A 20,126-nucleotide genomic window follows, 5' to 3' on the forward strand; every position below is an offset into this window, starting at 1 on the left:
GTGAATCGAAAAAGAAACTGTTACGGACCCGTGATCAAATTAGAGGGAGTCAATAAATTCCCCTCAAAGAGTAGTTTGAATATCGGATCAGGTCCATGTTTGCCTTAAAAGTACCTTAGATTGTGCCTCGGCAATACACATACTCTAGTTACACATCATTTAGAATAGTTTTTGATTTAATTTGCCGAACCTTTGAGGCCTTTTCAGTAATTATGTGACGTTAGATTTTCTTGAAGAAGGGCCTCAGGCTAATCGGCTCGGGTTAGGCAATGATCAAGGACGAAAAGTTTCGTCTTGTGTTGAGTTTTGGTGTCACCTTTGCATACTCATCGTCTCCGCAATAGGCCGTAAGCAACCAAGGTGCTAAGATCATTTATAGAAGTCTTCTTTATGCCGAGCCCGGTGTATGCTTTACGTTCTTGATACGTTGATATTACAACAAAAGAAGGAAGAAGGGAATTATAAGCTATCTAAGCAAGACAAACCTACTATAGAGAATCGTCAGGACAATCTCATCCTTCACTTGGATTTGCGTCGAAACAAACGAGCCAACAAAACCTTTGCTCATAATCACTCTTTTTTATGGGAAGATTTGTTCAGAAAGTCTTGAACTTATTGCGCTTTGTGAATTCAGTCCTAAGCTTTCTAATGTTTTTTTAATTGAGATCTAAATCATTTAACGTTTTGCCAATTAAGTCTCTTCGGCCAATTTTGACAAGAAATCGCTGATGTGGATGTCTGCCATGCCACGGTTTGATGACGTGGATAATTTGATATAATTTTTTCATAGTTTTTCAAAAAAAAAAATTTCATTTTTTTTTCTTATGTTTTCTTTTTTTATTTTTATTTTTCCTTTTTCTCTTTCCCATTTTCCCCTTTTTCCTTCACTGGCCATTGCTGGGCCTCATTGATGGCCGGAATAGGGAAAAGGAAAAAAGGCAAAAAGAAAATTAAAAAAGGAAAAAAAAAGAGATAAATAAAAATTATTAAAAATTATCTACGTCGGTGTCATCTGTGCCGCGTAAGACGGTCGCCGTCTATGTTAGCAATTTATTGCCAAAATTGGTCGGATAGATTTAATTGAAAAAAATTGAAAATGTTACATGAACCTCAACCATTTTAAAACTTATAGGGACGCTCTGTTATAAGGAATTTTTTTTTTATTCGCTCCTGATTTGATTTGATTGTAGATATGTGGCATTCATTCTCTTTGTAAGAAAATGGCAGTAAACTCCATAACGGTCTCTTTTCTGGTTCGTCACCAGCATTATATATACCATGCGAGCGCGTGACTGCTAATGAATTGTCCCGATTCGCATGCGGCCAAATGATCTTACTGAAATCCATACCGTTTCTTTCGGGATTGAAGCGTTATATATACCTCGCGATAGACATGGCCAATATTGAACCGGGGCCCGGAACTGGCCCGTTGACCGGTCCGGAACCGGCCCGTTGACCGGGCCCACGGTTCCAATCCGATTTTTTTTTTTTAAAAAAAAAAAGGGAGAAAGCTCGGAAAAAAGAGCTATTGGGCTTAGGAACCAATGTTTTTGAACCGGAACTGGAACCGGAACCTGCTCGGAACCGAAACCAGCGGTTCCGTGAAACCGGCCACCTCTATCTCGCGAGTATCCGATTATTATGCATTGCCCCGATTCGCACGAGGACAAATGATCTTACTCATCAAATCAGTGGGCCCACACGTGAAAAGGTCGGTGTGCAGAGTTCTAATGTGCACCGAGAGCACGTACATGGCATTAGAGAGAAACAGCTTACCTATCTAAAATAGAGAAAAGGGTCTAAAAATTTCAAAATTTATTATGCACCATATAATAAGTAACTAGATGGGCCTCGATAATAATGTTACACTCCAAATATTTCAGTTACATATCTTTCGTATATTGCAATTTAGTTACCAAACCTTTAAGGTCTTCTAGTTTTTAAATGATCTAATAGATTTTCTAAAAAGGAAATGCTTCTAGTAATCGTCGGTCGTTTCGACCGTAAATCCACACATCATCATCGCATGTTTTGCATAAAACACTCATTAATTAGAAAATCGTAGGGTAAGAAATAATGACGGTACGGTCGGACTATCAAGCTAGCGACTTCCTTTCTAAAAAAAAAACCCTTTGTGGGATACTTAATCAATGGGCTGGAAGTTGAGGCAATGATCAAGATCAAAAAGCCTTTTTCTTGTACTTACGGTGCAAAAACATAGAAAAGCCAAATATGTATATTTCTCATCTTGTTATGCAAAAATAAAAATAAAAATAAAAATAAAAATAAAAATAAAAATGAAACTTTAAATTGTTGAATCGAGAAAGACGAGTGGAACAGGAGGGTCTTCACGTTGAATTATTCAGCCAAGACCTTGCTTTGAGTTCTCACATATAGTCAACTTCGCCATCTTTTTCCTCGCGTTGCTCTCTCTGACTCTCTCTCTCTCTCTCTCTCTCTCTCTCTCTCTCTCTCACGAGCTATCACAGTCCACACGTCCACGCTTCAGACCTCCCTCTCAGAGAATATTCCCCTGCGTCCCCCTATCTCAAACCCCGCTTCTTCCGTTTCTCTCTCTCTCTCTCTCTAGAGATGTCACTATCGCATGCAGACATGCGGGATTGCCTCAGCCATTTTTGGATCTTTGCGAGGAACAGAGGCTAAACCCAGGAAGCTTCCATGCGCTCTTTCATCTTCTTCGCCCGTCAGCGGCACTCGTTTATTAATGGCTTCTTTTTCCCACTGCATGGACTTCGTCGACGCGTCGATGCGAGAGGGGAAGAACCGCCATGCCTACGCGACACCTGGAAAGTCGTTTCGTCTTGTCGATGAACGAGACTCATGCGGTTAATTTGCGCTTGCGAAGCACGATCGTCATAACTCTTTTCCCATGGTTTCTGCTTTCGAAACAGAATGGTTTCTTCATATGTACATATATTTGTGTGTTATGTGATTTTACATGTCAAGCTGATTAAAGCTTGCGAGGAAGAATGTAGGAATATGCATATACACACGGTGCTAGTGTTGATGTGCGGTTCATACTTTTCAAAAATAGGAAAACCCGTGGAGTCCAGGTCGACTGCCCGACGAGGTAGTAGGGGGCAGTGCCCCATGGATATCGGAGAACTTTAATAATTTGAGCTCATAAATAGCTACCAAGTTTATATATAATCTCATTTTCTTATAATGGAGAGCTGTAGTAAAGAGATGAAATATGTTAATTTTAGCGGAATAAGGGTGGATCGGGATTAACCTTCGTATCTCAATTTCTCTTTCTCGCTACTCTTTATTTTATTGTAATTGTGTGCCGTATTATAACGGTTAAGAGAAATACTTCCCGATATAACATGGTAACACGAATAAAGCACAAAGCGGAATTAGGGGTTTGGGATCATGTTCGAGTTGATTTTGCGTGTCTACCAGCGAGACGTGATTGATAATTGTGCCAATGCAAACCCCTCGACACGAAAGTTGACCCATATAACCCGTTTGAATTAACGGGGTCGGTGTCAACAGGACCTATTGACTATGAACAAGTTGTTTAATTTGATTTGATAACCATATGTTCATAGATTATTGTTGGTTTTGAGCATATTTTACAAAAAATTGAGGATATATTGTGTCGAGTTCATGTTGGCAGGTTGATTTCATGTCATGACGGGTCCGTCAACATGTTACTTAACCATGTTACACGGTTCATGTCGTGTCAACTCGTCGTGCTCGTGTTTGTAGGTAGATAAAACTAACTAATCGTGTCGTGTTCTGATTCACCTATTCCATAATATACCCTTATGCCAACACGACACGAGGGTAATCCATGGACACGAACTGCCATCCCCGAATGATATACACTACACTTATGTTTATTTTCCATACTTTAAGCTTTTGAGACTTATCTGATAACACGAGACATCCGAACATTTTCAATTAATTTATCGAGTAAGGCTCCACCGGTGGGGCGACCTTAAAGGCTTCTCCAAGTGCAAGATGCACTGTGATTCTAAGTACGAGAAAATCACATTCGAACCAAAAATTAAACCGCTCGGCCAACCCCATGTGTGAACTTTGGGGAAAATTTGTCGGTGTAAAAATAGTTTGCATAGTTCGACCGAAAATAAAAAAAATAGTTACGTATAGACATAATTATGACGTGTGCAATGTGTGCTAAGTCCTTTTTTTAATCGAGTGGAAGTGCGAAAAGTCTAATTCTCGTGCCGGAATAAAGGGCACTCGGGAATATATGACGACAGCCCCTGTTTTGCAGTAGGTTTTTCTTATTACTATATGTGTGTTTCCTCGGGGATACGCATTGCTGACGTCATCCCTTTTTTCCCTTTTTTTTTTTAATTTTTAAAATCTCTGTATTGAATTCATTTTTTATTTTCCAACTTTCACCAACTTTAAAACTGTGTCTTCCGTTTGCTTTTTTACCTCTTACACGAAGAACGTGGTTCTTGTTTTTCTTCTGCTCGGTCGAAACGCTTGGTTTTATTACCGGGGGGGGGCTTACTTCCTGCTGTGAAATTTGACATTTTCTCCTCCTTTTAAGCGGAAATCCGGGTACAGCTCTTTGTCCTGTTGGAGAGAAATATGAGGACATGAAGAATATTGTGATATCACGAAACCCTTTTCTGGCCAACCGGTAAGTGGTTTCGGATTTTAATCTGAGTTCTTAAGTCCAGTTAAACATAAGATTTGTTACTGAGTGAGATGTTGCTGCTATAAGTCAAGCAGGTGCTGAGTGTTCTTGATGAGTTTGGAGACGGAATGTCTGCAGAATGCGACCAGAAGAATGTCTTCATAAAGAATTGATATTATATGGACCTGCCATTGTCCTTTTCTAAGTTATTTTTCCATTTATTTCAGGTAAAGTTTGTGTTTTTTTTCTTCTCTGAATCATGAAGGCATTTTTGAACAAACCCAGGTTCTGAAGAGGGTTGGAGCTTTTTTTTTTCCTTTTTCTAATCAAGACCCCAAAGGAATTGAAACTGAACTCCCCCCAAGACTGAGCAAAAGCTGCACAAGAAGACAACTGGGTTGAACAGAGTCTTACCGAGTATTTATTCTCTCTTCTTGCTGCGGTAAAGTAGTCTTCAGTTTCATCAGGAGTGTGGAGTGAAGAGGAGGAAGATGGTGGGTGGAGAAGGAAGCTCCCTCAAGAGGTCTAATTCTCCATCCTCTTCTGTCGTCAATGTCAATGGTCCATCCTCGGGATCACCCGATTCAAGGGGCGATGGGAAGGGAAACCACGGGATGTCGGCTGTACTGGCCCCGGGGACAACGGTGAGCCAGCGGCTGTCTGGGGTCAGGCCTTATGCTCGATCCAGGAGGCCCCGGCTTCGTTGGACCCCGGATCTTCATGAGTGTTTCATGCATGCGGTGGAACAGCTAGGCGGAGAGGACAGTAAGGCCATCTAACTTAACATCGCCAATTCGGCCAGTTCATTAAATAATGATGTGGGAATGAACAAAATGTTGCCGCTCCGACCTGTTCTTGCAGCAGCGACGCCGAAGATGGTTCTGGAGATGATGGGTGTGAAGGGACTTACTATAACCCATGTGAAGAGCCATCTTCAGGTTTGCACTTTCACTTAATCTGCACTGTTTTTTTTGTTTATAGCTGTACCCGAAAAATGAAACTTCTACTCCATTTTTAAGATGTTCATGCTGATTTGAGTACTAATGGTGCTATTTCTGGGAGCAGATGTACAGAAGCGTGAAGCATGAGCAGATCATGCAAGGTTATCTCTACCCCTCTGCAACCTTTTTATGCATGTTCTTGCAGATACAAGTAGGTTTGCCCTAAAGAAACATTGTCTTCTCTCACCGGATTACCCGTCGCAGAATTTTACTCGTGTTCGTCATCTTACACCCTGCGATCGATGCTGAAATGGTGCCTTTTTATTAGTTTCAACGAGGAACGACGCTACGGTGTACTAAAATTATAATTGGCTAGCTCCAGAATTGGCATTTTTTAGGCGGTTATTTAAAATTGCCAAAAACGTTGTAGCCCCACAGAATGTTAAGATCAACTTTGTTATTCCTCTTAAAAATTTAAGATTCCTCAAGGCGCTTTAATATCTTTGGATTTGACTCCTGGATGTGTCGCATGCCGAGTTTCACGGGTTGACTGGCTAAGTTCTTCGCCAAAGTAGATCTGTCTGCTTCTCATTACCCCTCTCAGAAGAAGTTGGTCAAAGAAAACGTTTAATGTCCGAACATTCTTTATGTCTTACCAATTTGATTTGCACGCTATGAAATATCTTACTTTTCATATTGGACTCCAATCCGAAAAAGTTAGAATCTTTAAGTCACTTGTTTACAATAGCTCATTTGTTTATGCCCACGCTACCAAACCCACATGTGATGGAATACAACTTGTTTGCGTGATTTTGGAAGCTTCTTCTTGCAGAAGCAGAAGTGGCAGGAAGCATGAATGAGAGGGGCCGGAGCGCAACATATGTGGATCGTCTTCCTCACTGGGGTGCGATTTACCGCCACCAACATTATTGGCACCAAAGCGACAAGGTCGATCTGACAATGAATAACTACATAACCAGCTATCAGAATCTGGGATATCATCACTCCGGCGGGATCACTCTCCAGAACATCACCGTGTGCACGAAGGGGTTCGTTAACCTTTTTTTTTTTTTTTTTCTAATTTATGTCGCACGTTGCCCGTGGATCGTAAATTTCAATTGTATTAGACCTCAAAGTAGTGATCTCATGATTAACTCAATGAGGTATATGAGAATGCGAACAGTACTATAATCATGAATATAGATTACCACAACATTATTGCCAGAATATAATCATGAAGTGTCATAGTTGATTCCGAGTATCACTTACTTTTCAACCAGGAGATCCGCAATTTTCAGAGACCCACAGAAAATAATAATCAACCATGAGCATGACCAGACACACGTGACTTTTCAAGTGCTCAGCAACATATGACTGGAGAGAATTTTCTTGAGCGCACTTTCTAAACCGTTTGGCATCTTCTGTATATTTTCAGCTATGAGAACCAGCAGGGATGGAATATTGAAACATCAGCAGGCAAAGGATGTCCAAGTTCTTACATCATCTTCAAGGATCTGTTCAAAAGCTGCAAATCCCAAGTAAAATCTCAATCTCTGTCTCTCTCTCTCTCTTTTCCTCTCTGACGGGCAGGCTCTAAAGAGGGTTTTAATTTGATTTTTCAGGAGAGGGGGGTAAAGGAAGGAGCACTGGAAGATGCTGAGGCTGAGAATGCATGCAAGAGCAATCATGGTGGAGAAGAGAATCCAGCTAAGAAGAGGATGGTTGATTGCACATCAATGACCACTCTAGCATTGAACTCAGCAGTTGACGAAGTGTCTTTGGATCTAACTCTTTGATCTGATCTTAAGTCGTATAGCTGAATGAAGTTGTTTTACTTATGTTAGAACTTTGTTATGTGGGGTATATAGTTTATGCATCACCATTTTCTGACCTGGACTTCCCTTTAAGTTCATGTGGGTGACAAAACATTCACATGAATGATAAATAAAAAGGATGTTCATACTTCATAGTACCTCATGCGCCTGCTGATACCTTCTCAGATTGCACTAAAAAACAAGAGTTGATTAGCTTAATTTCTGTGTTAATAGGCTTCTATGTGATGGCGAATCCTAACTTAAATCCTAACTTACCATTCTCTTCGCAACGTATCCGGTTCACCCATCAAAAACCAATATACTTCTACAAAAAGGGAAGATTTCGGCTTCGAACTCGGTTTTAAAATTAGATGCCAAACAATCGACGAAAACCCTAAAACTCGACCAATTCCCAGCGTATGATTTCTAGATTGATGATCATAATCTCTAGGCTTAATGTATAGTCCTAGTCACGAGATGGTGAACAATGGAAAGTCTTCCTTTTTCTCTGGAAGCAGCTGGGTCTCCATCCATACTTCAACTGTGTCCTGTATACCTAAGCACGGACAATGGGTGATCCATGGAGGAATGTGAATGGCTTTAAAGCCCATCTCAACCGTCACCTTCTCAGTTTCCTCTTTATAAATTCCTCCACCGTGAGCACCTTGACATACAAAACAGAGAAAAAGGAGGAAAAGAATTCTCTGTTTGGTACAAAGAACAATGACTCTTCTTGTTGCTAGGAACATTCTCTTGGTGGTCCTATTTGGTGCCCTCATATGCACCGCCAATGCCCGTACGAAGCTCGTGGGGAATGGCCAAGACAGTTCGTCGCTCAATGAAGAGAAAACGTTCTTCGGTTACGGTGGCATCGGCGGGGTAGGCATTGGAGGAGGCGGGGGCGGCTTTGGTGGTGGGGGTGGCGGCGGGAGCGAGCTCGGTGGAGGCGTGGGATATGGTTATGGAGCCGGAGCTGGAGGTGGGTTCGGATCTGGGGTCGGAGGCGGCGGTGGAGGAGGGTTCGGCGGTGGTGGCGGAGGTGGCAGTTTAGGAGGTGGATATGGTGGAGGGGCTGGAGGAGGAATTGGGGGTGGACTGCCTTGAAATTGCCTCACAAGTTCAATGGAAACTTAGATATCCATCAATTTGGCTTCTTCCTACTTAATAAAGTCTGGGTTTTGCTCTAATTAAAAAGTTCACCTGGTGTAACAATTTATGCGTGCTTCTGTCGTTGATCTTCCACAATCTCTATCATGTAATAGTTTGGCCAATAATAAGCATTGATCAAGCTTCTCAAATTCATTAAACATTTCTCTTTCAAACATCTTTTGTAGTTGTTTCATTGGGAGTGTCTCGGCTTCATTATTATAGAACATGCTTCTAAGGAGCTATTAATCCAAATTAAAGAAATGATTCATTGAACAAGGATGGTACAAACTTTTATTATGAATAAACGAATTCTTATTTAGCTGATAACTATATGGATATTTCGTTCTAACAAAAAAGAAAAGGAAAAAGGAACTACGTGGATATTTCGTCAATTGGGTATTTTTATAGAACATCAAATCCAATGTTGTTTGGTTCATATATTTAGATGCACCATCTATGATCCAATTGAAAAGTATTTCATGTAAGCAACAATTGTAAACATGTAAACATTACTAAGTGGACAATGTTATGTCTGGTTTAAGCTGTTTGCCAAGTAAAAAAAAAAAAAATGTGCCTATGCCAAGCTAATCCAGGATGTCCAAACTTTCAATCGGTCGATATGATCAAAAACTTTCTTTTTCCCAGATTTTTTCTGATTACCACCATGCATTGACCAATGTTGTTTTGAAAGTCCTATTCGATGGCCGGATCCATCTAGGTTATTAAGTGGTGTTTTCATACTATTTCTTCTTCGATCTGATCGAAAGGCTCCGTTTGTTTCGCAGAAAATAAATAACGTGTAAAAAAATTTCTAAAAAATAATAGTTTTTATCGCTTCCAAAACAAATGGAGGAAAAATATTTTCATCACCTATGAAAATGTTTAGATATAAAATATTGTCGACAATAAATATATTTTTGATTGACTAATTATTTTAGACAATGCAAGCGATCAATTTTCATAAAATATTTTTCAAATCATTCATTTTTCGCGAAATAGACGGATACCAATTTGATTCAAACCTGATACACGATTTCGATAACAATTGTTACCATCTAATAAAGCTGAAGCAAAGGATCTCTAGGCATTTAGACCAAAAAATAAAAAGGGATCTCTAGGCATGCCTAGCCAATCAACTAGCTTTTGCAAACCAAAAGCCCATTGAGCCCATTAACTATTACTTAGTGGGCCAGCTTTGAAGCCCATGATGATATTTTCCAAGCCCAAAAATAACATGATATGGAAAAGAATTGCAAAATTAAAAATGAAACGTGCTTCTTCTTACGCGCCTTTACACAGTTGCGTAAGCAAAACCTAAAACCCTAGACACAACCACCGTCCACGCCCACGGTGCTCCCCTGCGCTCACTCGGACCGCGGGAAATCCTAATTTGACCTCAATCTCTCACCGGCACAGTCGGCTCTCGGCGAGCAGCGGAAATGGCGGACGTGGTGCAGTACCGGCTCGAGCGCATGGTGGACGAGCTCGACGACCTCGAGCGGCGGGGCCTCTTCACGCGCCGCGAGATCGCGGAGGTCGTGAAGCAGCGCCGGAAGTTCGAGTACAGGCTCAAGAGGCCCAGCCCGCTCAAGGACGACTTCCTCGCCTACATCGAGTACGAGACCCAGCTGGACGCGCTCCGGAGGCTCAGGAAGAACACACTCGCGCGGGAGGCGAGGAAGAAGATGAAGAAGTCGGTTTCCGATTTCGCCGGGGTTGCGAGGATCATTGAGATTTATAGGATGGCGGTGATGAGGTATAAGGGAGATATTGATTTGTGGTTTCGGTACTTGGAGTTCTGTAGGGTGAGAAAGAACGGTCGGATGAAGAAGGTACGGATTTTTGTTTGAAGGCTCGTCTTCAAATTGTCTGCATGGTTAACTATCTCACATATAACTTACCTCAATTTCAAGTTGAAAGTTAAGGGAAGGCGAGTAAGGTTCGAGCTTCAGTTTTGAAATTGTTAGTTTTGTTCAGGCGTTTGGCTTCTCAGAGACAAAGTACTTTATTGAATTCCTCGTAAGTTTTATGTTAGGGCTTGTTGATGAATGAGGAGAATGAAGAATGAATTTATTAGTTAAGGACAGTTATTCAGTAGATACAAATGTGGAGCAAGTGGAAATCTTTGGGCTGCGGGGCATGCACAGGTTGTTAATAATGCTTAATAGCTGAATCCTACACCTTGGAAGGTGTAATGAGAATTCGTCTTCTCACAAACTAAAAGAGAGAGAATTTGTGGGTACTTCTATATGGTGCAGTCTTTTGATTACACATTAGAGGACGAGTTGCCTTTGGGTCTTTAGTTCTTCACAGACGAATGGATGAAGAAGTGCTTTTCTTGTAATTATTTTTCTGTTCCCATTGGCTTGCTTGGTGGAAAATAATCCATGCTGTAGAAGAGGAGATGACTTTGGGCATTGCGAATTTTGTAGACCTTGGATAATCTCCTATAGCAATTGTAGATGCTAGAAGCCTAGTTTTGGAAAAAGAAGATGCTTTTCAGTTGTAGAAAAACGTATTGTGTCTGCCTTTCATATCTAAAGCTAAAGGCGAGACAAAAACTAGTTTAAATGGAATACAGTGGGAATTGGGATGTGGAAGTCGCTCAAATGTATCCATCATGGAGAAGAATCTTTCTTAGGAACTTTGAATGATTGGAAGTGCTTATAATCCCTTAGCTTACTCCTCAATCACGGGGAAGCTTATCACTACCCATGCTTCTAGTGCTTGTAAACATGCAACAACTCAGATGACTGTTCTTTTGATAGTGAAGATATGTGTTAAAATGCTTTCCGTTATCTGGGTATCTATGGTAATAGCTTTCTGGGAGAGCCAGAGCTGCTGCTTATGGGCAGAAAAGGCTATAACGGTCTATTTGAAACAATAAGCCCATATATTCTGTTTTAAGTTTATTGTCTTCTCTAGTGTTTCAAAAAGATATTACTGTGCACTGTATGCTTTATTTGCTAGGCTGTGTGGACCCGAAGCATTTACATGATGTCTAGCTGTATCTGGTTGATTGATTTACTGCGTAAAGAAGTCCTTTATTCAGCCTCGGCTTCGCTGCAGGCCCTTGCTCAGGTGATAAGATTCCACCCAAAGGTTCCGGGAGTTTGGATTTATGCTGCGGCCTGGGAATTCGACCATAATCTAAATGTTGCAGCTGCTCGTGCACTTATGCAGAGCGGTTTAAGATTGTGTCCTACGTCAGAAGATCTATGGGTAGAATATCTGAGAATGGAGCTCACATACCTTAATAAGTTAAAGGCCCGAAGAATTGCTCTTGGAGAGGATAATGGGACTTTGATTCACAGTCGTGAAGATAATAATGAGAAACGGTGGAGAAATGAGAATCAAGATCTATATATGTCTCTTAATGAAGTTAGAGATATCGGTGATGGATCAGATGGTCAAAATGGGGAAGCTGAAAAGGAGGTAGATTTGTTTCAAAAGCAAGGGTTGGTTATTCTTCAAACTATTTACAGTGGTGCTGTAGAAATGCTTCCCTCAAGTATGAGTCTTAGAAAACGACTGTTTGAGATATTGGACTCAATAAACTTGTCAGATTCAGAAGAACTGCGAAAGAAGGTACTAGGTGACATGAAAAGAGATTTTTCCAGTGACCCTGAATATTGGGACTGGCTTGCAAAACATCAAATAACTGACTTTGAGAGTCTACAAGATATAGATGAGGAGAGATTGCATTCTGAGGTGCAAAAGGCAGTCAAGGTACGTTATTTGCGATATTGAGAATGTCCTGAATTAGCAAAATTCTTGTTGTGACTATTTGACTGATTGCTTGAGATCCATGTGCACCTACAGATACTAAACAGGGGATGTGCGTGTGACTGCCTAAGCATTACCTTTGTTGTTTATGCAGATCTATGAAGAGGCGTTAGAGATTCTGCCTTCCCCTGAGCTGTTTAATATGTATGCAAAATTTTTTATGGATGTCATTGCGCTGAAAGAAGGAAATATTGAGAGATCTCAGTCATCTGGACATATGCATAGCTATATATCACAACTTCTACTGGTATATGAAAAGGCTGAAACAATGAGGTGCCTGGATGAAGATCTTGCTTGCAAACACGTCTCATTGTACTTACAATTAGGAAGACTGAATGAAGCCCGTGATATGGCAGGAAAGCTTTGCAGCGGACAACTGTCTGATTCAATGCAGTTGTTGCTCTTAAGGGTCTCAGTAGAACTTAGATGTCTCGCAAAGAATTATGCATCCTTGGAAAAGGCTGATCTGGTTTCCATTTTTGATCTTCTGAGAAACGTTTTGACAAAAGCCTCTGTTTCAGAAACCGAGCAACTGTGGTTAGTGGTACGTCATAACTTCCGAAACATATTCATATTGGATGCTTCAAATTTCTGTTGCACTTGAGTAATACTTAGTTTTATCTGTTGACGCTGCTGGACCTCGTAAGTTTTAATGAATAAGTTGAAAGCTGTGAGCCCTGCGTATTTATCATATTTCATTGAAGTAGTATGGCAAAGCCGTGTTTCAATTAGATGATTGCTCACCTAATAGTATCACTAAACCTTAAAAAAAAAAAAAGGTTTGTCCTTCCACAGATGATATTGCCTTTCAATATCTGTTCATGTTTCTCATTCTTTCTTAACCTCAGGTCTTTTTGGACAATTGACTGGTTCAGCACTTTTCTGTGGTTATAGAATTTCAGGAAATTGTGATGTCTTGGACTTTGCTTCCGCAAAAGTTGGGGCATGTCGTGAAGTGTGATGGTAGTTTAAGTTACTTATCTGAAGGTTCTTTTTCCAGTTGTGAACTGGCTGCTAGCAAGCCTGTGAATTTTTTCTCTAATACGTTAACACCATCAGATGCTTGTTCTCATTTATAATTCTTATCTTTTTTTCTGCAATATGTATATATTTGAAAGAGCTAATTGACGGTTTTGATGGTTTGGCCTAATTTCTTTGACTTTCTATGACAGGCTCTCAAGGTTTTCAGTAATCAAAACCAATACTTCGACAAGCTTGTGGAGATCGCTTTTGTTGCTCTTGCTAAAAATGGTGCGAGAGAATCTGAATTTTCCCTCTCTTCAGTGATTGTTAATTTTGTTCTTCAGAAAGATGGGGTTGAACGTGCTAGAGAGATGTACAGACGGTATGTACGTATGTTATTGTTATGTTACTCTTATATATGTGCTCTTATAAAATAAATCCACAACGCAGCCTGTGTAGCGTCGTGGTTTCAACCATCATTTAGAAGTCCCTAATTTTTTGGTGGATTGCAGATTTCTTGCTCTTCCTCACCCAGAGGCTGCATTATACAGGACTTGCATCGAGCTGGAGATGAACCTTGCTTTTGCAGGTTCTAAAGATTGTCTTTCTAGAGTTAGGAAGTTATATGAAGCTGCTCTCACAACTTATGACCAAAGTGTAGATTTGTGGAGAGCTTACTATTCTCTGGAGAACAAGGTGAAGTTTGCTTTGCCCTGGTTTTCTTGCATGCTATAAATCTTTGATCCAAAGTGCAATGTGACTGAGATCTTCAGTTAGCCACCCTTATCGTAGACATTTGGTGATTAAATTAATCTGTGAAGTCAAAATTAGTAGGCATTCGAAAAGTACATTGAAATTAATCTGCGGCTAATTGAGAGTCATGTTTTCCTCCGACCCTAGTTTGAGGAAAGTACCACCAACCATACCTCTGATTGGTGGGTTATGAGCAGGGACATGATCCACATTTGATTTTGGTTAAGTCTGCATGTGGGTAATATCCGTAATTTGTAATCAACCAATCAGAGGTATTGTTGAAAGGAGTTTCCTCCAACCTGCATGTAATTAATTTATCAGACCAAGTAAGTTTTATGATTATCCTGTCCATACCGTCCTAGAAATGGTTAGATAGCATAGGTGCAATTTTCTCTCCTTAAACAATTCTGAATAGGTGGTTTACTACTTGGGCTTATGTCCTCCAGGTAAGTTCGTTTGTTCTATTCTCTTGGTGCCCAAGAGAAAGGAAAATATCTGACACCTTGTGGGTGGGGCGTCGTATGTAATGAAAGGACACTTTCATTTATCCTGGGTATGTTTAGACAGTCGTGTGCTTACAAGGATATCACTCTTTTGCAGATGGGAACAGCAGAATCTGCAACGGCTGTGTACTGGCGTGCCCGGAAGATACTGAAAGACGCTTCGACGATCACTAACCTTCTGTGTTTGTGATTGTACTCTAAATTAATTATTACATCTATTATTTGATATAGTAGGTACAGCGTTTGTAAATGCAATTTTGACCCCAGTTCTAATGCAATTTTGTCGCTTGGCTAAAGGTACTTGCTTGTCTACAAAACTTTGCCTCTTTCACTTGTCTAGGGCACGGCACAGAGCAAAAAAGGAAAAAAAAATTGTTTTTGTATGAGGTTTCCCTGGTTCACCCGTACGAGTTTAATTTTCACCATTGGCGCCGTGTGAGTCAACCTGATATTGCAGGAACTCAGCGCTCGGCACAAAGAAATGAGCGTGAGTCTCTTACCTCTTCCTCAAGTCATGCCTTTGAAGTTGGGTCAAGATGACCGAACAGAGAACGATTCTGTAGTAGGATATAACCAAAGTTTAATACCTTTTTTGTGTCTATAATCATCTAGAAAATGCGGTAATTTGGGGTTTGCCAAGTGCTCTGTGCAATTTGGTTTTACCTAATCAAATTCTATTAGAGCACGAAAAATTGACAGATGAACTGCAACTATTATGACTTATTCAAATTTGAATTGGTCTCATGAGTCATTGAACCAGCAACGGATGATTAGCTCTTGGTTCTTCCGCTGCTATAATTTGTTCCTCGTTCTTGGTACAAGCAACCGAAGATATGTGCCGTTGACTTCCGTACTGTGCAACAACAGTCAAATATGCCCTTTGGTTCAAGTCACCGAATACGATAATGTTATTGCCGGTCATTTCATAATCCACGGCATTGTCAAAACTCGATTTTCAACATTTTTGAACAACTCTTGTCAGAACTCCTCAGTAAAAGCGCGTTCTGGTGCCTTGGGCGTAGGAATCGATGATCGGGGGTTCGATTCTTGTTCGGGGGAATTCATATTTAGACAGGGTGTCTAGGTAGCTGATTACTGTGCTGATTTGTCTTTAGATGGTTAATTATGGTCAAGCCCTAGGGTTATAACACAAACAAGAAACGTGTGACCACACATCATTACGTATCTATCATATTTATCACTTCATTCTTTTTTTAACATGAGAAGTTACTATAATAATACTATTTACTCTGAAAAATCCCTTTTTTAAATTCAGAAAGGTTAATATCGCTATAAGCCTATGAATTTTCGTCCAATGTTACGTGAATTTCTAAAATCAATCTGTATAAAGAGAGTTCAGCAAAGGGAGGAGTATATTTGGAGTGACTGAGCAAAGACAAAATAAGTCTCTTTAGAATGAGTCTTACATGTATGAAAGGAATCGTATTTTTTCTTTTCGTAGTTTCAAGTGAACATTTAACGTGTCCGAATGCAGGTATGCACTTTAAACTTCTCCATCCAACATTAATTTAACCTAATTGGTGTTTATCTCCGCAAATTTTATCAACTCCAAGTAATATGGTTGATTAAAATAGTTAGGGATCTAATTGAATGAATTGAAAATTATTGTGTTGGCCAAAGTTCATGGACTCAGAATCTAAAAAATAAAAATAAACATGTCTAATGTAATCATACCATTTTTGTCAGATAAAGGCATAGCTGATTTTTCTTTAACTCAGTTAACATACATTTCTTGCATCTCGGAGGATATAAGTAGACATGCCAAACGAGTGGCTCGGGTCATAAATGGTTCTACTCAAATTGACTCATTAGCTCATTTATGATTTGTTTATTCATAATACAAATTTTTTGACCCATACCAGACCCCGACTCATATCCAACCATACTTGATCCGACCCATATGGCTAATATACTTCCATTTATCACAATCTAAGAAAACTTGTTTCTTATAATTTAAAAAATATATTGCTAAAACACTTCCATGCAATACAAAAAAATTATACTGCTAAACCCATACGCGTCCCGACCCGATTCTCGACAGGAAAAAAGAAAAAAAAGAAAGAAATAAAAAGAAGAAAGAAAAACAAAATGGGTTAAGTCCACCTAATAGTGAAAGGCTAGATTTCTCTTATATGAGTTATCTTAAGTGGATTGTAAATGGGTTCATAATAGATTTATTTATAAATTACTCATTTTGGGCTTTTATTTTGTAGGCCCATTATACTTATTTACCAAGTTTGTTATGATTAATTTATAATTTATTTAAATGCTCATGGGTTATTAAATGGTTTTGGACCGATTTTGATAGGTCAAGTGTAAGGTAACTGTAATAACAATGGAAGATCAAACTTAAATTTGTATTTCAGGTCTTGTTACAACAATTGATAGTAATATGACACGAGATTAGCTGCTACAAATAACATGAAAAGTTCTCATGTATATGCCTGAGGGAAAAAACAAAATCAAAGAATTTAAGAATGATATTCAGAAAAGCTTGCTCGCAAATTCATCCACATTGGTCCCATAATCTCTCGAGGAAGTGGATTTTCTTGCTAAATCTCTGAGCTGCGACAAGCTCCTTCCCAACTTGAGAGCCACCTTCAATCTGAACATCTCCCCATTTTCTCTTCTTTGCACCTCTCTCTCCACCAACGTGGATTCAATTGATTCCTCCAGAAGCCTGAAGAACCCTGCGCAGTTCCTGTACATCTCCACCACCATGCCCACCTGACAACCATGCTCGAAACTGTTGACCGCCCCAGCCATTGCGCCGCTGGCAACAGCCGCCAGCGCCGCCCACGGCCCGCCTGTGGGCCCCATGAGCACGGAGCTGAGGGCCGCAATCCCGGTTAGCAAAGGCCCCGAGATGGCCAAGGCCTTGTTGATGTTCAGTGCCAGATTCCCTAGCCTTATGTAGTCCTCGGAGTCTTTCCTTTTCAGCACTTGAAGAACAGCTCTCATTTCGATTTCCAGCTCCTCACTCCACCCATTATTTATCTGTATTGCATTTTTCAGAAGATCATCTATCTTTTCTCTTTCCTCGCAGGAAGGATCCCTCTCTTTTGCTTGATTATCATCCTCATCACTTGAAATAGGCCACCAAATGGCTGGCTCGAATTTCCCGGGAAATTTGTTGAGCATCGATCCGAGCAAGGGAAGAGGGTAGGCTTTATCGAGAGCCAAGATCTTCTCCATTATTTCCTGCACGTCAGCCTCTGTCACTGAATCGCCAAGAACATCGAGCCTCGACTCGACCTCACTGTACAGTTGCTTGAACAATCTCACGGAGTTGCGCTGCTCTTCGGCTAGTTGCGAGGGCTGGATCTTGTTCACCACGAGCGACATCCCTGTCGCCGCAGAGAACAACAAGGCAGAACACAATTTCAAAGCCAAGAGCGCAGAACTCGAGGATGAAGTTGTTGGTCCTCCCAAGGCGGAGACGATCACGGAAAGCCCGGAGATCGTCGTGGCGGTTAAGGTCATCATGTTGATGGAGCTGAGGAGGAGGTGGTTCCAGTTGTTCCGCTGCTCGCAAATGTTGTCGTGCATCTCTATCCTGTCGGATATGGACGCCAAGAGCGCATGAAGTTGAGCCCTTGCAAAAGAAGAATGACCGGCATACGCCGAGGCACTACTTTTGCATGGCCCATGCAGTGCTTCATTACACACCATTTTGCAACCGGCCTGGTTTTCCTCAGCCGACATCGCATGGAGCGTTTCCAGTCGGTTGGCTGTTTCGATAGTGATTTTTGTTGGGTTCAGAATCGACGAACGTAGTTTTTGAGGCCTTGAGAACCGAATGGCGGCATCTATTCGCTTCTTCGACGAACGAGGATCAGAAGAAGGGAGTGAGAGAGTTGAAGATAGAGAAGCCATTTGAGGGGAGCTTTCTCCTTCTCTTCTCTTGCTTTCTTTGTTTTTTTTTCTGGTGTTGTTCGGTTGACGTGTTTGATGGACTTTGTGATTACTTAGACTGGATTATATAGGCGCGCAAACGCGGATCAGATGAAGGGAGAGGAAGAGGAGAAGGGGTCAAGGTTTGACCAGACTGACCAGTCGATGCGGCTAATAATTACATTTTTCAAGTTTTCAATACGAGCATCTGTTCAGACATTGGGTTCAACGTACGACTTACGAACATGACTACGGCGGAGGAATTCCGTCACTTCTTGATCATGAGTTTCATTTAGGTTCAAGCATCATGCTCTTAGTCAATCTATCAAAATATTATTGTGTGTACATAGGCATATCATACCCTAATCAAAATTTTACTGAGGATAGAAAATGTATGTGATCGTCGTTTTGGAATCGGATAGCATATTCCCTGCGTTGCTTTGCATAAATCGTAATCAGGGTTTAAATGGAAGATTGGTTGGGGTCTACCTTTTCCCCAGCAAAAGGCCCCTAAGTTCCCTCCAAATATTTTTCTTTTCTAAAGAGAGGGAATACGGAGAGAACTTACGAGGAGATCTTTCCACCATACTGGGAAGTTATTTCCCTCGTCTCTTCTTGAGCCTTTTAGGAACCTGTTCGAGTCCATGTTTTGTAGGTCATTGGCATAGCCAAAAGTGTTGCTCGGTCGTGGAAAGATTGGCTGTCAAAGGCAACTCCCGATCTATCTTTCAGTCCATCAAAACCAAAAGAGAAGTAACCACATGAGACTGCCTACATATGGTACGATCGTATTGACCATGTCTCTCGTTCCTTAACCTCATATATGACTACTATGTAGCGTGTACAGAGTCTTTTCTTATGCGGAATGGCATGTCAAGATTGAGTGTGCGATCACCAGTTCTAAGACTATAAACTATTAGGCGATACCGCGGTTCAAATTCTATAACAATGGTCGAAATTTCATCGCCCGTGAATGTTAGCAATCAATGAGAGGCCTCGGAAATAGAACCCCGACAAGGGCGTGCTACGGCAATTTTAGGAAATCTAAGTGAGATAAGGAGAAAGCTATGTGTGGAAAACAAAAGGGCATGTCCCAACTCCATATTGAGGCGTCAAGTGATTCCAACCCAGGAATTGGTATCTACATGTTCACGTCCCATCAATTGCGTGCAAAATGCTTTGGGTCAAGACTAACTACACATGTCAAAGGTCTGAGCTTAGTTGGTTCATGAAATTTGCAGATTTTGCGCTCTGCCCCTAAAGTATAAAGTCAAAATGAGATTTTATGTCAATTCCATGCGCCCAATAGCACCATATATTTCTATGTTCACTTATTTATTACAATGCCAAGAGCTTTAGCGATGTCATATGTGGACATGAAACTGTGTACACAAAGTGATAAACAGAGATAATGGCATAATCAGTTCTTGAATTTTGACTTAATGTGCAATGTGGTCTCTAAATTTTACCCCAATATGCAATCTGATCGATGAATTCTTAATTTGTTCATTGTGGTCCCGAAACTTTTGGCACATGTTTAATTTAGTACCCGGACCATATGTAAATGATCAATGTTATCCTTCCATGAATTCAAGTTTAGAAACAATATTGAATATTTTCATATAATTCAAGGATTAAATCGAACATGTACGCACGTACCAAA

The 20,126-nt window shown here is 40.6% G+C and overlaps 4 protein-coding genes across 4 annotated transcripts; 3 read left to right on the forward strand and 1 right to left on the reverse strand.

The window, feature by feature from the left end:
- The first annotated feature begins 5,109 nt into the window (after positions 1-5,109).
- On the forward strand, positions 5,110-7,462 carry LOC115742891. Its single transcript, XM_048285408.1, has 6 exons — positions 5,110-5,404; positions 5,501-5,577; positions 5,705-5,741; positions 6,413-6,629; positions 7,016-7,118; positions 7,203-7,462. Exons 1-6 carry the CDS (start codon positions 5,131-5,133, stop codon positions 7,374-7,376), a joined length of 882 nt encoding a protein of 293 aa, XP_048141365.1. The 5' UTR covers positions 5,110-5,130; the 3' UTR covers positions 7,377-7,462.
- Positions 7,463-8,117: 655 nt separating this feature from the next.
- LOC115742892 (glycine-rich protein 5) lies at positions 8,118-8,498 on the forward strand. Its single transcript, XM_030677414.1, has one exon. It carries the CDS (start codon positions 8,118-8,120, stop codon positions 8,496-8,498), a length of 381 nt encoding a protein of 126 aa, XP_030533274.1.
- A 1,325-nt stretch (positions 8,499-9,823) lies between these two features.
- LOC115742987 (U3 small nucleolar RNA-associated protein 6 homolog) lies at positions 9,824-14,848 on the forward strand. The gene is made up of 6 exons (XM_030677559.2): positions 9,824-10,375; positions 11,613-12,272; positions 12,424-12,873; positions 13,502-13,674; positions 13,805-13,988; positions 14,646-14,848. Exons 1-6 carry the CDS (start codon positions 9,983-9,985, stop codon positions 14,736-14,738), a joined length of 1,953 nt encoding a protein of 650 aa, XP_030533419.1. The 5' UTR covers positions 9,824-9,982; the 3' UTR covers positions 14,739-14,848.
- A 2,205-nt stretch (positions 14,849-17,053) lies between these two features.
- On the reverse strand, positions 17,054-18,274 carry LOC115742893 (probable F-box protein At4g22030). Its single transcript, XM_030677416.1, has one exon. The coding sequence runs from the start codon at positions 18,272-18,274 to the stop codon at positions 17,054-17,056; it is 1,221 nt and encodes a 406-aa protein (XP_030533276.1).
- Positions 18,275-20,126: the final 1,852 nt, after the last annotated feature.

The sequence above is a fragment of the Rhodamnia argentea genome, chromosome 9 (assembly GCF_020921035.1).
Source record: "Rhodamnia argentea isolate NSW1041297 chromosome 9, ASM2092103v1, whole genome shotgun sequence".
NCBI lineage: Eukaryota > Viridiplantae > Streptophyta > Magnoliopsida > Myrtales > Myrtaceae > Rhodamnia > Rhodamnia argentea.

Coding starts and splice junctions, on each gene's coding strand:
- LOC115742891 (XM_048285408.1), top strand. CDS start 5,131: ATGGTGGGTGGAGAAGGAAGCTCCCTCAAGAGGTCTAATTCTCCATCC. Junction 5,405..5,500: donor ACAGCTAGGCGGAGAGGACA/GTAAGGCCATCT, acceptor CTGTTCTTGCAG/CAGCGACGCCGAAGATGGTT. Junction 6,630..7,015: donor ATCACCGTGTGCACGAAGGG/GTTCGTTAACCT, acceptor GTATATTTTCAG/CTATGAGAACCAGCAGGGAT.
- LOC115742987 (XM_030677559.2), top strand. CDS start 9,983: ATGGCGGACGTGGTGCAGTACCGGCTCGAGCGCATGGTGGACGAGCTC. Junction 12,273..12,423: donor AGGTGCAAAAGGCAGTCAAG/GTACGTTATTTG, acceptor TTGTTTATGCAG/ATCTATGAAGAGGCGTTAGA. Junction 12,874..13,501: donor CCGAGCAACTGTGGTTAGTG/GTACGTCATAAC, acceptor TTTCTATGACAG/GCTCTCAAGGTTTTCAGTAA.
- LOC115742892 (XM_030677414.1), top strand. CDS start 8,118: ATGACTCTTCTTGTTGCTAGGAACATTCTCTTGGTGGTCCTATTTGGT.
- LOC115742893 (XM_030677416.1), bottom strand. CDS start 18,274: ATGTCGGCTGAGGAAAACCAGGCCGGTTGCAAAATGGTGTGTAATGAA.